At 31.8% G+C, this 21242-nt stretch overlaps 1 protein-coding gene across 10 annotated transcripts in view; it reads left to right on the top strand.

Moving 5' to 3' along the window:
- The window catches only part of Tcmet (methoprene-tolerant), a 213084-nt gene that overhangs the window by 168580 nt on the left and 23262 nt on the right, over window positions 1-21242 (top strand). For all 10 annotated transcript variants that reach the window (XM_076415496.1, XM_076415502.1, XM_076415498.1 and 7 more), the window contains 2 exons: window positions 15629-15795; window positions 18713-18885. In XM_076415496.1, coding sequence (XP_076271611.1) covers window positions 15629-15795; window positions 18713-18885 — 340 coding nt within the window. The remainder of the gene's footprint in view (window positions 1-15628; window positions 15796-18712; window positions 18886-21242) is intronic.

Below are 21242 nucleotides of genomic sequence, written 5' to 3'. Positions count from 1 at the left end.
TGTAATGTAATAAAAATTGTATGAATTTAGATATTCCAAAGATAACAGGAAATCTTCATAGTAAGTATAGGGGAAGAGGAATTGTTTTACTCCAAATTTAATGCGTGCAGGCCAAGGGCAGTAATGAATGAACCAAAAATACTGGATCGATTTTAATCATGTTTTCACTGAGTGACATAGGCATATATATTTTATGCCCGTGCAAAGTCGGAGCGGGCCGCTATGTTTTTATATACAACGTTCATATTTTTTCTGTAGTGTATTTAATTTAGTATCAGCATTGCACCCGTGCGAAGCCGGGGCGGGTCGCTAGTATAAATATAAACATAACAAATACTTATTGCCCTCAGGGCAGATTGTGGAACTACTAAAAGTAATAAAAACTGATGGTTTTGACATTTCTCTACATAAAATAACTGTTTAATGTTCTTCAGTTCTCCATTATATACACACGCTAGCCATAGAATGCTCACAATTGCATTTTAGACATTAGTTTTGTTGTTGATTTTATGATGTCACTATCAAGGAACCATCTGGAGAACCAAACCAATTCGAAGGCAATAGATTTTAAAAGATTTACTAGATGTAAATCCAGTTTAAACTCTTAAAAAGCTTTCAGACAACTTGTGCATTGATAGCAGTAAGAAAATGCTCAAAATACATGCAAACCAATTTTACCAACTAACATTAGTTATATTATTATGATTAATATTCCCCAGTTCTTACATTTATTTTAAGTATTTGTGAATCGAGGGTTTTGAAATAGTTACTAATTGAAATTTATATATGTAATAACACTAATTTATATAGGTCAATGGACATATATGATTAAAATTATGATATGCGATAAAAAATGTTTAAAATGCTATGCAAAGAATAACGAATAGGCAGGTACAAATATATCTATCGACACGTTACATTCTTAAGTTCGATGGAGTTCTATTTTTAACCACCACACAAGATTTAAAAAAAGAAAGAGAAATAGACCTAGAAAAAAGTCTCGTTTTCAGACGAAAACATCTTCGCTATGGAAAGAAAATTGTGATAAAATTCGTTTCTATATATAAATATATGGACACATTATGTTATCGTTCACACTCAGCTCGTATAATACTCGGTATTAACAGTACTATCGTTATCCACCATTCATTGTCTGACAATCTTTTTTAATTATATAGATATTATAATAATAACTAGTAAACGCCTTGTGGTCGAAATTCGGGCACTATTTATTTAATTAGTCTATTAAATGTTTGTATAGTAAAACAGGGAATATATGAATAAAATAATATTGAAATTGATATTGGCCTTAACATATACATTAAAATGATAAAAAAAAACATCATTAGGTAATTTATTTTTACAATTTAGAAAGGTATATATTTACAATCTTTAAATTAACTACCGATTTTTCAAGATTTAGATCTATAAGGTAAATAGTAAAAAAAAAATTCTGAACTAAAAGAATAAAATGTCGTATAGTCACATACCTTATTTAACTCTTAAAACACCTTAATATTTATGAATTCTTTAATTTTTTTTACAAATATACGTATGTATTATTAATTCGTAATCTGTTCTATTTGTCCTATGGAATGGATGATTACTTACTTTGTCTTATACCCCACGTAGGAACTAACAACTCACCAATAAATAAGGAATTAAAATTCTATAAGGCCATTGTCGTTATTATATGACTGTATTTTAATTATTATATAAAAACCCTCGTAGTTTCGTAAATTTGTTACTATAAATGACGTTGATCGTGTGCTAGATCAACAAAGATGATCAAATATACTTCTTATTGTTTTGTTCATCGTACCAAACTTACAACTTTCAATAGTTGAGCAGCGAGAAACGTAGATAAATATAAACGATTATTTACAATCCAAAGCCGTAAAATTTGCAGTTTTTTATGTTTGTTTGTTTTGGGAATTTTATTGGAATTTGAATTAGATACAAATACATAAAAGTCACGTTAGCAACGGGCGAACATGACATCAGAGCGTTAAAATTTATTTTCGGAATATTGCCACATTGTATGCAAAAAAATGCAATTATATCTTCGCCATATAAACAGGCAAATCATGTATGTAATACTACTCTGTGAGTACCTATCAATCGCTATCGTACATTAAATTACAGTTTCCGATGATTTTTGACCTTTCATAGCATCTTTCGTAGCGCATTAACGTGATCGGTGGGAACTTATCTCTACTGTACTTTTCTCATAAACAGTTTGTACACGATTGTTGATTTAACATAGAACTTTTAATTTAATATTAGTAGATTGTTACGTATAGTATGTTTTGTAGCAACTTGAAGGTTATAGATAATTGTGTGCTTTGAATTACTAACTGGGTAAAAATACATTAATATTTTAGTATTTTAAGTATATTTTAACACCTTATTCATTCACAATTAAATATTATAAAATTTTAGATAAAATAAAGAGACAGTAAAAGAATAATAACACAATAATATCTTGAGAATGGATCTGGACTTGATTTTTCATTCATAATTTTAGTAATTAATCAAAAAAATCAAAATATAACGTCATCACTCATGAATTGAAATAGCATAACATAACAAACTAAGAACAACAAAATGAAAATATATGTAACAATTCCTGCTGGCAATATTACCACATATACATTGAAATTGAAATCTCAGCCTTTTCGTACTGTACCATCTGGTTCCTATCTACATGAACTTCAAACCTCTCAATTTACTTCCTTTAAAAAATCTTATTTGTGCTTACTTCTAATTCTTCTGGAATATTCTAATGTTGGCTGGAAAACTGCTGATTCCAATATTGCAATTATTTGTCCATCGATATGGTTAGGTAAAGATTCTGTATACACACATATACATATATATAAATATATATATATATATATATATATATATATATATATATATATATGTATTTCAATTCATTTATCCATGTGTAGACTTTAATGAATCGAGGAAAGGAGTGGAGGAGCTAGCGTAAAACAAAGAGAAGGTAAAAGGAAACAAAAAGAAAAAGAAAGCGCATGGGCAACGCCTTTTTGTTGTTTTAGTTTGGTTAGAACATTTGTCAAATCACCTATAGTCGTTCTTTATTTTCAATCATTCTAATAATTTATTCATATTCCTTTCCTTCGTCGTACCGGCTGCATCTTTACTTGGCCCACCCATTTTTATACTTAATAAAATAACTGTGTAATTTATTAAATAAATATCTAACATTAAGAAGAGAAAAATAAAAAAATGTTTAACAAAATAATTTAACTGACCAAAAAATAAATAAGAAATTCACTAAAAAGTAAAAAAAATCAAACTTAGATCTCTAACAAAAAAAAAAACGTTTTAAAATAAAATACGTACATAATAATCGTTGTAATAACTAAATAAGTATAAATAAAAACCTTATTTAATCTATCTACCACACGTATTTTATATTTTATTATATACAAATAATTTAGCTGATACCTACCCAAATCTATTTATCTATTTACAATATAATTTTAACTACTACCAACTAATCAGTTTGAAGTCGATACCGAGCCCTAATAGTACAAAAATACAAAAAAAAATGTGACATACCAAAAATTAAATTACAAACAAATCTAATTTGTTGCTCGTACCGATGACATTTCAACGAATTTCTCGCAAATGCTGCTTTATTGGGTTGTAAATGAATATTTGTAACAAGTATTTCACCATTATATTGACTACATTTTCCAAGAACACAATCTATTGTAAATATTTTAGTTTTAGTGTTAGGTACGACCCTAATATTGCTACTCTAGTTTGCTATCTGCTGACTGGTGGACTATTTTTTTATACTAATTAATTAAGTCAATACCTTGATATTTCTTGTCATACTTTAACATTTTACCAGTTTTAACTACTTAAAGATTGATGACAATTTTTAAATAATTGTAATTAATTCAGTTTTCTAACATCCAGTTCACATCTGTTAAAATGAATTACTAATAACTATCAAAAGTAAAAAAAAACAATCAGAAATAACCCCTTTCGATTTTTTAATTAGTTTTATATACGTTAATTGATTGTTTTTTTAAATATAATTATGTATGTTGTACTAATGGATAAAAGAACCTGTTTGACTTTATTAAGTTCCTTCATAAATTAAATATTTTTGTTATTAAAGGCTTGGAGAGTTAATTAATTTTTCAATAAATTTATTAATGAAAACGAGGCCATAATAAAGTTCTGTTTATGTTTGAATAAATTCGTACCCAAGACTTTGTCCAAACGGGCTTAATAGCGCGGTGGTCAAGGCGACGGTCTTCCTAGTGATGTGTTATTGGACTCCTTTTCAGGCTATAAGTATTTTTAATTAAACAATAGGTAAGAGGAAAACTATTAATAAAAACACACTGTAGGGTGTTAAGCATTGAATATATCTCATCTTAACTTCGGTTAATATTATTTGGTGCAATGCTTTAGATTCTGCCACGTATTCTTGAGTAATTTTACTCCAGCTGTTAAACCATTCACTGGATTTAATAAAAATGTTAATATAATTTTGAGGCTTTAATATAGATAGCTTCAGGTGTACAAAATTATTTTAAATATATATTTAATGTACAAATCGGTAGTACACATATTTTTCCAAGAATGAAATCACAATAATTTGTTAGGAATTGAAGCATTTTTTGGAATTATAATTTTTTTTATTTGCTAGTACCCAGAAAAATATAGCTAACTTGATACTGAATATTTTAAGAAAATTTAAACCGAGGGAAAACCTTAAATTTCAAAACCACTTACAATGTTTTCATATATTTTTTATCTAAAATAATCAGATGTTATTGCTGAACTGATGTGACCAAAAATCGGAAGTGGTTCAGTGTAAAATCGGTTCAGTTTGCTGTTCAAGGACTAACCATATCATATGAGAAGTCGAAGAAACATGGTAGGCAGCTGTTTCTATGGTGTAAAGTTAGAACGTTAAGACCACACGCGGAGGTCGCGAGTTCGATACCCAACAGAACAGCAACTTCCTTTTTTCTAGTTTGGTTGGAATATTTGTCAAATCACCTAGATTGGGTAGTAGGCTCCAGTGCCTGAAAAGTTCCTAATTTTCAATCATTGTTTCTTTTTTCCCCATATGGGCTGTGCTTTTACTTGGGCTACCCATTGTAATACTTAATAAAATAACTACCCAATTTATTGAGTAAATATCTGACACTATAAAGAAATAAATAAAATATTTTATCCCTCAAACAGTACTAAAATAGTACTGGTAATATAATCGTATTTTAAATACAAAATTAAAAAGGAACAAGACAAATCTAATTTAATATAAATGTTTGGGTACGGTACCGACTTCAAACTGATTTTTATTTAGTTATTACAATGATTATTACGTACATACTTTATTTGAAAACGTTTTTTTTTGTGTTAAAAGGCTATGTTTGATTATTTTTTACATTTTATTAGGGAGTTCCTTATTTATTTTTTTGAAGTCGGTTCAATTTTTTTTGTAAAAATATTTTATATTAATAAGTATTGTACATCGGTAGCCGCTACTTTTTCTCATATTTCTCACAATTTACAAATTCCATATCTAAATAACGATGTATCTTTGAAGGCTATCTACGAATTGATCCATTTTTTTTTTGGTGTCTTCATCAGAAGTGAAGTTCGAAGTCACATTTCGGAACAGGTAATAATCAGAAGGAGACAGGTCTGGAGAGTACGGCGGGTTGTGTATAATTTCCCATTTCAAGCGTTGTCTTTGTTGTGTCTTTGTTCGTATTTCGGTCGTTATAGTTTTGCTTGGTTCAACCGTATCAATTGTAGTCGATAGCGATCCCCATTGAGGGTTTTATCGAGTAATGCCTTCAAATACTCGTTTTTATTTTTTATTCTTGGCTGGTCAGAATGCTCTTTGCCTTCAGTGTCAGTATCACCACTTTTAAAACGTCTAAACCAGTATTTTCATATTGACATCGTTAAAACATAAGCTTCACACAGAATTCGATGATCTTCAGCCGAATTTTCTTCAAGTTAATGTAAAAATAATAAAACTTTCGGTTAGTACGATTTAGTCGGTAGAAATTCAGACATTTTTAACGCACTGATTTTCTTTTCATACTTCAACGAAATGATACTAAAAAGTGTAAGTGAAGTGTAAGTTCCTGTAATGAAGTGCCTGTTAGTGAAGCTTCAACATGAAGTGCACCACAACAGATGGTATTACACCATCTGTTGTAAATTATTTTATATTAATTTTTAGGTCTTAATATTAATAGGATACGATATAGGTAGGATATTTTTAGATGCAATGTATAGTAATAACATTGAACAATATCTTGGAAGACGTATTGTCCTACCAAAACATGCTATCTTTTTAAAAGAAGCAATAGAAAAAAACTCTATTTTTACGCCTGACACAATAGATTTGTTAGAGAAAACCCGCCCTTAAAGAACCCTTTCGCTTTCCAACGAAAATATCTCCGCCAACCGCCGAGAGAAAAGCCCCCATAAAGGAACATTGGAAAAAAGAAAACAAACAGTTTCGCGTATTATACCGTCATCAGAGGCACACGCTAAACATCTCTATAGCTACGTGGAAAAGATAAACACGGCAATTTAGCCGAAAATACGGACGCAACGGGATAGCGGGGGAAAAATAACTCGGCTGCTGCAGCAGTCGTCGGTCTGGTATGACGTCACCGAGGACAAAATTGTTTTTCTTCCTCTCCACTCCAACGCCAATTATAATTAACGTCTTATTCTATCGAGACGAGGGCCTGCAATCGTATTATTTTCGTTCGTCTCGGGTGGTGGAACACAAAAAAAAAACGAGAACAGGTGGGTGTTTTTTTATCTTTCTGTTTGTTAACGTTTTATTGACGTAACATCAATTTTTTTCTATCAAATTCATGAAGCATCAGGTCTTGTTTTCTTTTTGTAAACTTAATTTTTTCCATCGGTCAGTTAAGGCTTTCTCGAAAGAAAGTTATCACGAAAATTGACAGCAGTCTCTCATCTGAAAAGGCCGCTGGAATTTATCGTATTTCATTTAGATCAATGAAGATCATTGTAACGTTAAGAATCGTTATCATCTGCTTAGGTCCTCCCAAAACCTGGGAAGTCAGCAAACGAAATAAAAGCCTATAGACCTATATCATTGCTGCCAGTAATATCTAAGGTTTTTGAAAAACTCCTGTTGAAAAGAATAAAACCGATCATAGAAAGAAAAAACCTAATACCGACACACCAGTTTGGGTTTATTAACAAGCACTCAACAATTGACCAGGTCCACAGAATAACAGATGTTATTGAAAAAGCCTACGAAAGTAAAAAAGTATGATCAGCTATATTCTTGGATGTAGTACAAGCCTTCGATGAGGTTTGGCATGAAGGCCTTGTTCATAAACTACAGAACATACTACCAAAACAACACACCGAACTATTAAAATCATACATTACAACCATAATGTTTAGAGTCAAACAAGAAGAAGCTTACTCTACAATAAAAGAAGCTAAAGCGGGTGTACCACAAGGAAGTATACTGGGACCAATGCTTTATCTACTCTACACTTATAGATATACCACAAACGGAAAACATTGCGATGGCTACATTTGCTGATTATACTGCGATTATAGCTGTCGGAGACAATAGTGAAGAAGCGTCCCGAAAATTACAACAGGCAAGTGACAATATTAATAATTGGACACAAGCTTGGAAAATAAGAATTAATGAAAGTAATTCTGTACATGTGCAGTTCACCTATAAACAGACCATACAAGCACTAATAACATTAAATAACACTATCATTCCATATAGCAACAACGCTAAATATCTCGGAATGAATCTTGATGCAAAATTTCGTGGGAAGGAATATATAAAGAAGAAAAGAAAAGAACTGGAATTGAAATATAGGAAAATGTACTGGCTAATTGGAAGAAAATCACAATTATCGGTACATAATAAATTGCTATTGTATAATCAAATACTGAAACCTATATGGAGATATGGAGTTCAGTTATGGGGATGTTCCGCAAAGAGTAACATAAATAAAATTAAAAAAATTTCAGAACAAAGTCCTGAGAGGTATTGTGGGTGCACCCAAATACTGTAGGACTGATTATCTACATAGAGACCTTCAGATACCCACAGTCAGTCAAGAAATCAAGAGAATTACAAGGGGGCATGAGGAAAGACTCCATTCTCATGAGAATATTGAAGTATTGCAGCTTTTATCTTCCACTACAACAGGAGACAGACTCAAAATAATCAAACCATCAGCTCGTGTGTAGTGTTGTGGAGTGGAGTGCATATAATAAAAAATACATCAGTGACATGTATAAACATTATTTCACCAGAAACTGAGATAGGGCGGATGAGTCCTCCTAGTTATATACCTAGATTTAAGTTATCATAAAGACAAACTGTAGGTTAGCCGGAAACGACTAGTAACAATATATTAATTAAATAATAAAAAAAATCTGCTTAGGTCCAAAGTTAGACCCGAATTTCTAAACTTGTGTTATTAGTGTCTATATATACTCAATAACTCAATAATACTAAATGGAAAACTATTATTTTATATAGAGCAACATGAAGATCATAGAATTTCATTTTTGTTGTTTACATTAGCATTGGTATCAAATAATTTCTCATTATTTATGTAACATTAATAATCGCTTGTCGTTGTCTATAAGAAAGTATCTAATAAACGAACACGCAGTGTAACGCGTGTAATGTATCTAAAGGCGAGCTAATATTTTTCAAAATAATATATTTTTTAAGCATGTAAAAATATCATGGATATATATCGTTGTTCGATTTGAATGCGTCACAGCTAAAAATATCTCAACTGCAGCAGAATCACGTACAAATACGGTGATGACATTTTTTGTAACATTAACTTATGTTGTTGATATATTGCGATTATCGTTGTGTGAACATTGAAACGGATGCAACACTGTACATGAACATGTGTTACGAATGGATTTTGTATGGCATCAACACATATTACATTACTCAACAAATAACTCCGGATTTTGAACATGCGATTACCGGACTCCATTTATTGCGCACGCGTATATATAGCTTCATTTTCCTATACCTTTTTTATATATAAATTATATTTTACAAATAAATATACACAAATTTGATGAATAATTGATTTAATGTTGAAACTACATATAAGGAGGGAAATAAACATTCCACATTTTTTCCACAAAATGAAATTTGAATTTCTATTCTTATAAAAACGCCATATTTAAATTAATTTACATATTTGAACAATTAACATGTACTCCATGAAACATATAAATAAACATTACCATAAAAAAAAACAAAATCGTTCAAATCAAATCCAGCCAATGTAGTGAAAACCAAACGAAAAGCTCGCCAGTATATATGAAAGCAACTATGATCGCTACTGCAATTTTTACTACTATTCCTGATCCACAAACCTCATTAATGAACTCACTGCCTCGAGCTTTCGATTAACATATTGTACATTTTCTAGCCTAGACCGAATGCACGATCGTACTTTTAAAAATAATTAATTTACCTATACTAACTATATAATGCATTGTATTTTCCTTGTCATTAGATCATTAGGATGTCATTAATAGTTTTGTATTTTGTTTATTTGATCCAGGTCTACTTTCATTGGCAAATTTAATTACTTCATAGTATCACTGTACACTGTTCTTACATGTTAGTAAAGTGCTGTCTAATTTCTTCTTCTCTGATTCTCTGAATTTCACATTCTTCGACTTTCACTCTCAACAAATTCTAGTTACATCTCACCTATAAAATAAAATTTAAATCATTACTAAAATATATTATGTTTAAAATAAATGTCTAATTATTACCAGTTACTACAATATTTAGTACTATTCTTGATGGACAAACCTCATTAATAACTTGACAATTTCCAACACAATAAGAATCATTTTCTTCTCTGTTCTTGTTATCATTAAATTTTGGCATATGTTGATACCTATTCGATGTCGTTAAAAATGATTAAAATGTTATATATTTGGCAGCTAACATTCCTACTATAAATAAAATTGATGATGTTTACATTTTATAACTTTTAAAAATTTGACCTTATATACTTCACTTATCCTTATTCTTCCATATTTTAAAACCAATATATGTTAAACCACCAAGAATAACACAACAATTTAATTATTAATTATTTTATAATTAGAAAAGGAAGGCAATATAGTTTATTGTTTTCTGTGTAGGATACTGCGCATGTGCCAAATCCGGAGATATTTGTTAAGTGATACCTCATCCAGCATATTCTCCAGATTTAGCCCCCAGTGACTATTTCCTGTCTCCAAATCTACAAAAAATATCATGTAACTTCAGTAGAGAATTAGAAACATTCCTCACAAAAATATTAACAAGCAAATGACCAAAAGATATAAACCGAAAATCAGTAATAGCAACTCATCCCCCCATTATTATTGTCAGCAGTAAAGCAGGAAAATTGTCAACAAAATAAAAATAACGACCGGGCAATATATCGACCGTATCCTCTATCAGCTGTTCACATTTTTTCAAAAATTTAATATCCTCATTTCATAGTGAGTTAAATATTAAATAAGTTATTTTAGACAGACATTTGTCTTCACTACCAGTTTATTCGACATCATATCTTCAACATTCATCATTTTTCATTTATGTCTTTCGCATTTGGCATCTTTAAAATAAGTATTTATTTTCCTTCTGACTTAATTTGAAGTAAATCAATCTTCCTTTTTTATTATTTATTATAGCGATTTTGTAAGTGTACACAAATAAACTATTTGTTTTTATCCCAATTTGCTACAGTTTGAAAAATTACAAAGTACTTACTCTATATTATATTAACATCTATATCATTGTTTTTAATGTGCACTGAGTTTTACTAATAACTTCACAGTTCTAAATCAAATGGCTTTACTCTCTTTCATCTTCCTACTAAGCCATCATTATCCAGGAACTGGAGAACCTCGACATTGATGTTGTAGGAACGTTCGTCTGGATATGTGGCTGTCGATGCGATTGTTTGTCCGAACCCTCACTACTATTTTGTAGAAGGAATTCGCATAGGAGCTGAAAACACCGGTTGAATAAAAACTTGTTTATTTCGATGTTAAATGATACATGTGGTTGACGGAAGAATGGACAGGATATTAGGTTAAGTAAAGGAAGTACGGAAGCGCTATGGAAGCGATACTGCTACAAGGGGTAGAGAAAAAGAGAAAAGAGAGCGAGACGTCGTCGTGGCGGTCTTTTGTAGCCGTGAACCTCGTGGAACAACCTTTGAATTTGATGTAGGTGAATACGTGGTGGCCTAAAGGGCACTAGCGGTCGATACAATGTGTTGATGAAGTCTCTGTTCATGTCTTTGAGCGTAGTCCTTGAGAACGTTATCGACAGTTTATACGAGTATTTTCAGTTACGAACGTATCATGGAGTATCAACAACACCTCTCAGTACCTTGTTTTGGAATCTTTACATAATATTTCTATTGCTTTAGCTAGTACAGACCCAGAGTTGAACGCTATGAGTCCACATTGTTTTCAAGACTAGTTGGTAAAACAGAAGCTTGCTAAATACTGACAGGACCGAATATCTGCTTGAGTTCGTCACAATTTTTCTTAACATGTGGCTTCCACTGAGCTTAACACGTTCGCTGCCGATCTGGGATCAAACACTTACCCTAGAAGTCGGCTACGTTTTTTCTAATTGCAACAATAAAATCGCGCCAGGGCGTGATCGGCAGTGAGGTTAATTTTCATTGCCGATGGCCGAATAACGCGCGAGCTTGTAGCGAATTAAAATGGACAGAATAAGAAAATAGATTGTTGATTAGAAGATATAATTCTTTTATTTTTTTTGTAAACAATTTTTACGTTGCTTTCACATTACGTTTCCTGCTTTCTTCTGCTCTCGTATTTTCAAAACATGTTCACTGATAACTGCTCTGGTAGTAGGTTTGGACGGAGCCTTTAGTAACCTTTTTTATGACAAACGAAAGTCGTAGATTGGAATACGATTGCCTGAATATTTATTGTAAACTTAGGGCACGTTTCATATCTATTTTTCCACTTTTTGGGCGAGAGGGTTTGACATATTGATATTTTTTCCGCCATATGCAATTCTGTAATACATACGAATCAAAAAGGAAAAAATCGAAACCTTCAGATAATGCTGATATAATTGTATAGGCACGCTCTTAATACCGAACTAAATACAAGGCTTAGAAAGACCACCGCACATTTAACGCTCTGGGGCGTAATTAACGTCCGATGTAAGCTTTAGCTCTAGCACGTTATTGGCAGTGAACGTGTTAATATCAAAAGAAGCGTCTTTTTCAAAAGGAATTATTTTTTTAATGTCAATGTATTGTCTAGTGTAGGTGAGTGCAAGAAACTTAGTTCTTGTATCAAATGAGATTAAAAAGTATGGTATTATTCTTAAATATGACTCCTTTACCGTTATATTGTTCTACTTCTTAATATGTTGCAACAGCTATGTCGTTCCATAATAATAAAACACACCATAAATCACGGTACATCTAAACCCGGAAAGTATCCAAACGGACATATGTTTCTCGTATTTTTAGATACATATTATAGGAAGCGTTGCTTGTCAAACGTCCAGTATATATCACTCCTAATAATAGCGATAATTAAATACGATATGACTTAACAAACAAACACAATAAACCAGTTAACGATGAACATAAATCTAAAATAACATTAAAACTATGGAATATTTCCAAATCGTCCAGTTTTCTTTTTATTTTGGTGCGTCGGACTTGTGTGGTCTTTTCGTTACGATTTTCAGCTTACCCAAAAAAGATGTTCGCTTAATTTTGTTCTAAATATTCGTTCACGGTATAATAGAACATTTCTTTTTCTATATATTTGTATGAATTCAGTATATTTCATATATTATTTTTATAAGAATAAAGTCACGGTCATAATATATCACGGAATCGTAACTTACAAACTTAACATATCTATGAAATTCTTATTTACTCTGTAGCTTAAAGGCTCTATCACCATCATCCTTCATTTCTGAAGCGTGAACACCGAGAAAAACCCAGGAAGCATCACTTTTTACAATAATTAATATTATCTCCAAATTACAAGATGTTCCAGCGACTCTCATAAGTTTACTAAATTATATAAAACGTTTTATTTTCATCTGGGCCGTGAAAATTGGACATATTATTTTACGGAATACCCACGATATTTGAACAAGACTTAGAATAGTTTTGCTTATCAGATGAAGGACAGCTATATAAAATGGGTCAACGATTTTTTGTTTAATTTTTATTATCACATATACCAGTTTTACGAGTTGGGATTTTAAATTTACAGTTTCTAGCCGTCGCATATTGTAACTTTTATTTTTTCATTGAATTAAATATTCAATAGTTCTGTTTCAAGTACCCGCATTTGCTTATCTATCTTACGTTTATCATTCAATTGGTAGTTTTTTTAAATTGTTTATGTATATATAAAAATGCAGACATCCGGTATCCTTGATAGTGATTAAGAGATACGAGATAAGTGTCTGATTTTATGTCTAAACTACCCTGTGTTATCACTTTATAATACGTTATAAATAATGTGTTTTTTCTATTTATTTGTTTATTTATCAATATTTTGATGGATTTTATAGATTATGTTATATGTATTGCCTGGTACAAGGAGACCTATAATTTTTTTAAATAAAATCTTTATTAGATATGCTTAATACAATTTTAATTATAACTTAATTTATTACTACATTTCATTTGTACTTGGACAAGCAAGACGAGTGTGAGATAAATACATCAATATCCATTCCTCAATTATAAAATTATAATAACTGAAGCTATAGTTTACACTAAAGGTATACACTTTATATAAGTTCGTATGGTTTGGTGTGCTTCAATCTTATAATTTCCTGTCCGTTGTTCAGTAGTTCTATTGCTTCCTCGTTAATATGATTTAGTAATCTTTCGTGTTTTAAGGCGAAATCTTGGATAACTTCGCAAATTCATTTGATGTCCAGGTCATCATGTAATTCTTCGTTGGTTACGTAGCGATAAGCATTGGTAATTAATCGAAGAATTTTGTTTTGGAAGCGTTGGATGACTAGTTGATTTGAATTTTTATTGCAACCCAATATTTGCAACCCATAGGTCCAAATTGGCTTTATGATAAACCGATCTCTTTGATTTTAGGTCATGTTGAGAGTATCGTCCGACTAACCAGTGTAGTTATTTTATTTTGGTTCTAATGTGTTTTGCTTTTTGTCTAACATGATGTTAGGCCTATAAGTTAATTTTAAAGTATCGGGTATATTTGTTATCAACTTTATGTCGGAGCCTCAGTAACAGTACAAAAGAGCAAAAATTGTTTCAGTACGTTGAAAATGTCTGTCTTTTATTACTATAATTTAAAGAGAAATGGGCTGTCAAATGGTTGAACAACCAAAAAGAGATATTACTCGCAACCATCAATCAGTACTACAATGCTGGACCATGTGTAATAAAACCGGTGAATATACTTGGAAACATTAAAATGGGAAGTGCCGTATGCTCCAAACGTTGCTCCTTCTAATTATTATTTTAGGCATTATACTGATCTTTCACAATAAAGATTCAAATTTAAAAAATCCTTCGAAACTAATTTATAGGCCTAATATTACTATTGCCCTCTTGTATCTTCCAAATTCTAAATTAGACCACTTGAGTTATAGTTGAGAGTTTTTCGACTGTTCTGGAAGCATCACATCAACGAACTTAAAATTCGCTCTTCCAGAGACATGCAAATACTGCGTTGGCTGTCTAACCGGCACACAGGTGCAGACCAAGAAACTTATCCCTAACTACTCCACTCGTACCTCTCATATAATTGCTGATCTTCTTTCCAGTGCTGGAATTGGCTTGTTGCATCCCCTCCTTGTCCACTATCCCAATTTTTCCCCTTGGACCTTCACTATCCCCTTCATAAACATATCTTTATGTCATTTTTATCAAAGAGAAGATTGTCTTTACCTTATTCGGTGACACCAAGTTCTGTGAATTTCTCCACTTTTACATATTATCCTTAATAGGGGAAAATACAGACAGACTGCTGGGATTTCTACTAGAAATCGATTGTCTCCATAGAATCTAGCCTATGCTAAGTTTATTGTTACTGACCAAATAACCATTACCACTTCGGTATGGATGCTGATGTGTGCTGTCTGCATAGAACCTCTACTTCGTAATGTCTGTCCCTGTCCCCTGTATATCATCACCGTACTATTGTATAGTCGCAAAATGACGACACCAGTGAAAGCAACAAAAAAATGTCATATATGTGTTATACGACTCAGAGTTTAGTCTTGTACTGTCAATTTGATAACCAAAAATGATTGTTAAGAAATCTGATGGCCGAATTCATAACAAACTAACTTAATAGTAACATTATTTTTCAGAATTCTTATGTTGTCTAAGCAATTTTAATCATAATTTGTTTATATTCGATTTCTTTTCCTGTTAATTTGAAAACAAAGATGCCCCTCAAAATATATTCACTATACTGATATATTTAAATGTTTAAATACGTATATTTTCACTAATTTGTTCCATTTTTGTTCCAGCAATACCCGTGAGGCACGAAATAAGGCTGAGAAACAACGAAGAGATAAGATAAACTCCTTCATTAGCGAATTGCACACTTTGGTGCCATTGGTGTCCAAGAGCGCGAAACGAGTAGATAAGATTAGTACACTAAGATTGACTGCGGCTCATTTGAGACTCTACCACAGTAAGTATGCTAATTTTCTATAGGGATATCGAATTTTTATTGCTTTAAAGAATAAATATACGGTTTTTTGTACATTTTTCCCCTTCCCAACGAGGCTCCTCTTTGTACTTTTTCACTTGTGGGAATAATCTGATATCATTGAGACTCTCCATTTTCCCTGGTATCCTTTCTCCATCTCTTTGATGTCCTGATAGAACTTTCACCTTGCTTTTTACTCTCATCTAAATTTTCCAAAAAGTAGTCGAGATGAGAATGAAGAAGATGTATTTATAGACTCATTGGGTAACCTAAAGTTTGAAATGCTTTTAAAATTCTTTTGACTGTTGATTTGTTTATAGCTAGAGTCTTTGTGGTATTGCTAAAAAATTCTATTACTTAAAAGCATCCACCCCTTTTTTTGCGGCTCAGTCAGAAATCTGTCCTATACTGTGAAAACACATTGCTTGACATTTTCTTCTAAGATATCTGAAAATTTTAAAACGTGTGATAAAAGAACTTTATGTGGAGATACCAATGTTTCTTGGAAGACGTTTTTTTCACCAAATTTAAGCGACCGACTCTTTTTCGCCCGTTTATTTTCTCGGTCTCTGCTATCCTTCCACACACCTGCTAACCGTTGCTGCCTATTTTAATTTACGAAGAACCAATTCCAAGATCTTGTGAGTTTCTTTGGAATAGAAGCATCAAAAGCACTGTGAAGTAGAACTACTTTAAGGCTTTTTTATGAATCTTTTGACTGTTGATTTGTTTATAGCTAGATTATTTATGATATTGCTAAAAAAATTCTATTACTTAAAAGCATCCACCCCTTTTTTTGCGGCTCAGTCAGAAATCTGTCCTATACTGTGAAAACACATTGCTTGACATTTTCTTCTAAGATATCTGAAAACTTTAAAACGTGTGATAAAAGAACTTTATGTGGAGGTACCAATGTTTCTTGGAAGACGTTTTTTCACCAAATTTAAGCGACCGACTCTTTTTCGCCCGTTTATTTTCTCGGTCTCTGTTATCCTTCCACACACCTGCTAACCGTTGCTGTCTATTTTAATTTACGAAGAACCAATTCCAAGATATTGTAAGTTTCTTTGGAATAGAAGCATCAAAAGCACTGTGAAGTGGAACTGCTTTAAAGCTTTTTTTATGAATCTTTTTATAATCGTTAGGAAGATACAGAAATAAGTTCCGGCTTTTGAACCTTGACTCATTTAACTCGCCCTTGGAGAACAATGTCTGACTTCAATCATATTCCATTTCATAACTAGATGCCTATAACACTAGATGCCCCACTAGATCTTGACCCTGGAATTATTTTCGTTTTTTATGTTATTATCGTTTTCAGCATAAACCAGCACCAAAATTCAGTTCAGTAAAAATCAACTTTAGAATGTTTAAAAAATTGCAAATGAAAAATAAAATGTGAATTTTTGCATCGTAGCTTTTACTGTAGACCTTATCTATGTTAAATTTTAAATGTCCATTTAAATAGAAAAACACTTTTGTTGATATTATACATCTTTCAGCTAACAATATAGTGATTCTAAATATCGATTATTTCGATAAAAACGCTGTAAAAAATAATATAATTTATCGTTTAAGATTTAACAGCAATTAATTGATTGATAAAAATACCTGTGTTATCTAAATTAATCGCATGTTATGTATGTCAAATATCAAAAGCCAATCATTTAGTTGTTTAGGTAACATATATATTTGATAGGAAGTAGATCGTTTCTAAATAGAATTTTTATATCAATTGATTATGATTAAACACATTTTTTTTCAATCTATTGAACATATTTATAATACCGTAAATATATCAATGTGATCAAAAAAGTACTAATAATTTTAACCAAGATATCCTCGGAGTGGTTTTTTAAGTTCAATGAATAGCCAGGGACTAAATCAGGCAAATATAGTGAGGATATTTTGGTAAAAAAATCGCAGAAACAAATAATAAACATTATTCAGTTAAATATTGTAGAAAACCTAGGATAATATCTGATCATTTTATTTTTACTGGCAAGATATTCACAATTATATCACTGGTATTCATAAGAAGACACTAAAATAAAAAAGTCCTAGGATAATTTATTCATAAAATTAATACTGTTTGAAATACTTTAAAAGCTTGTACTTTTTATAATCCCTGCTCTATTAATTAACCATTTGTTTCAGTGATTATTAAGCATCTGCATGTATTTTTGATCAGCGATATCTATTGGTGAGAGTGCAAGGTATTGGTTGATACAACTATTCAATGGTTTTGATATTTATCCGCAAACAACTTGTGGATGATTCTGCCTCATCATATCCTAACTGTCGGAGTTTCGATGATTAGAAAGCGTTAATTTTGATGTCATTGACAAAAAACTATTTAGAGTTCGAAAACAATGAATTGTAAGACTTATTGATCGCAATATCAAGAAAAAAGCTTAACGCTTGCTTAATCTACTGGCGATAGAATACCTTGTTACAGCTTGAGTAGAAAGTTTCTATTTCAAAAGGATTTTCAAGAAAGACTTTCTTGAAACGTTGAAGATGCGTGAAAATGGTTCAAACTTCTTTAATCGACGCCAACCCTACATCCTCCTAACGACAGCATTGCCATATTGCTAGAACTAATTATTCTTATTAACTAGAAGATGAAGCCAGAACTTCTTATTAAGTAAATGCATTTTAAAGTGAAAAAATGGTCAGAATTCATGAAAGCACTTTGTAGATTATAGTGCGAATTTCATAACTTTTAATGTTGAAGCGAATTATGATTATAAGTAAGATAAATAATAATAATTAACTTTAACTTTCGATACTCTGGTTTCTATCTAAAGCTAAACAAACAAGTATAACTTTCTGGATTTTTTAGGTTTATTAACTGGGGAAAATATACTTTTCACACATCTCGTCCTTTGTGTTTCAGCATTAGCCAAAGCTAGAGAAGTCCCACAACTGGATCTCCCTAAGCATGTGGATCAGTTCCTTCTGGAGCAGCTTATTTGCGATGCACTTGGTGGCTTCCTGATCATCTTGACTTCGGATGGCAAAATCATATTTGTCTCGTCCACAGTAGAAAACCTTCTGGGACACTTGCAAGTATGTATATTTTATTTATATGTTGTTTGGTCTGTGCTCCAGGCGATTGTCGTGGTTTCACAATGATGGCAAGTTTTTTTTATAGACAAACTAAAACTGTCGTATGGCAGTTTGCGTTTAAGCCTTTGCGCACTTCACTATCATCGCGCACATTTAACTGTTTGGCGAGAGCATTAGGATGCACTAATAGTCTTTCAGAGTACTTCACACTAACACTCCGAATCACACTCGTTATGGGTTCTATGGAATCACGCTGAATCAGTTTGTTGGACACGTAATATGGGGCATCGACGACGACTCGCAACACTTTATTCTGGAACCTTTGGAGGATATCTATGTTAGATTTACTAGTAGTACCCCACAGAACCATAAATATAAGCCCACAAGTTATCTGAGGAGGCAACTTTCCTCTCATAGAAAGTATTTCGAACTGAATTTGTCTTTTTTTATATACAATTAATAATTGATCAATATTCCTCGAGTGGGACCTAATAAAAATTTCCCTTCTTCGTTTTTGTTACTGTCTATTCTAGAGTAAAACCCTCGTACATTAAACGTTTAAAATATTCTGAACTAAACCAGCTTTTATCGTAAAAAAAATGCGGACGATAACATCCAGCAAGTTCCACATTTTTGGCCATTTTTAGATAATTGTAAATATTATCACCGTGTTTTGTTTCCGCGTTGTATTAGATGCCATAATAAAGTACTCAGACTTTTATCATCATCGCTATTTATATTGCTATTATGACACGTAAACACGACTAATGAGTGTAAATAATTATGCGCTTCATACGATGCATATATTGATGCATCTTTATGCACTAATACGTAAAAGGTATAAGTATAGGAGATAACGTCGATAACGTCGAATATATATATATATATATATATATATATATATATATATATATATATATACAAAATATAAGTTCTGAAATGTGAATTATTTAAAATAAAAAAACTTATTTAAAAAATTAATCTATAGGAGATTGGCCATATCAAATATTTCTCTGCTCATATCTACTTTTTAAAAATTGGAATATACCATCAGAAATCCAGTATAAGGATAGAAATAAATTGAGCAATAGATCCAGTGCAGATCAACCCTAGATGGTAAAAAGGAGACTAAAGTATCACCACAAAGAAGTGTATTGAGGCTAATTCTTTACCTACTCTACACATGTGATATACCACTAATAGAAAATATCACGATGATTGCATTTGCTGATGAACGCTGCGATTCTTGCTGTGGGAGACAATAGCAAGGAAGCCACACAAAAATTACAACAGACAAATGACAATATAAACATCGCCTACAGTTGATGCGTTTTTCAGCGATTTCGTCCTTCAAACGGTCCAATAACGCTATGTAATAGTCGCTGTTGATGGTCCTTCCTTTTTCAAGGTATTCAATGCAAAATTATTCCTTTTTTTTTTCATTTTTATCCATTGTCACATATCGACGCAAAAACTCATTTATTACGCTTGGTCATCTTCAAACACTGCTCCGAATCATCAACTCGTCGTTTTTTTGGTCAAAAGTGAGCTCGCGCGGCATCCACTTTGCTCAGAGCTTTCTCATTCCCAAATATTCATGAATGATATGGTGTACACGTTTAGTTAATATCTGTTATTTCATTCAATTTCAATTTACGGTCATTCAAAATCATTTTGTATTTGATTTTTGTATCGATTTTTTTAATGTTTTCGTCGGTAACAACCTCTTTTGCGCGTTCAGTGCTCATTTCACCATATCTAAACTTAGCCTACCAATCCTTGATGGTTGATTTTCCTGAGAAGTGTCCGGAAACTCGGAATCAAGCCAAGTTTTTCCTTCAAAAAGCAATATTTTATCAACACGCGAAATTCCTTTTTTTTCAAAACAACAAAAGTTGCTTCACTCAAGATGCTATAATTCACAAACTAATGATCCAATAGCTGTCAAATTTATACACGCATCTTTTGAGAGTTAGGGCTAACTAAAAAACAGATTTTTTCGATTTCGATTTAATTCTAGCAGCGCCATCTATGTGTAAGGCCGGGGACTTTTCAATTGACCTGTTAAAATACATTGTACCGATTCTTTACAATAAAGCTTCAAGTTAAAAAGAATCCTTTAAAACTAATGCTAATGTTCGAAATTCAAAGTTTATCCAACAAACATTGTTTTTAATTAAAAATATACGAGCGATCGGCGTCTTACCCGGTCTCCAACCCCATTTCTAACATGTTGCTAAACGATCAAGACGGTAAACTTTGCCAATAGTTCCTTAAACTTTCGCCAAGTTCGGTCGACGTCTGCGAAAACAGCACAAAATTGGCATGTTATTTATATATTACCGAACACGCCCAAA

This window comes from Rhynchophorus ferrugineus, unplaced genomic scaffold (assembly GCF_030347505.1).
Source record: "Rhynchophorus ferrugineus isolate W39M unplaced genomic scaffold, kcgeb_rfMv2 rfM10, whole genome shotgun sequence".
NCBI classification, from domain to species: Eukaryota; Metazoa; Arthropoda; class Insecta; order Coleoptera; family Curculionidae; genus Rhynchophorus; species Rhynchophorus ferrugineus.
This window is presented reverse-complemented; position numbering and strand designations above follow the sequence as displayed.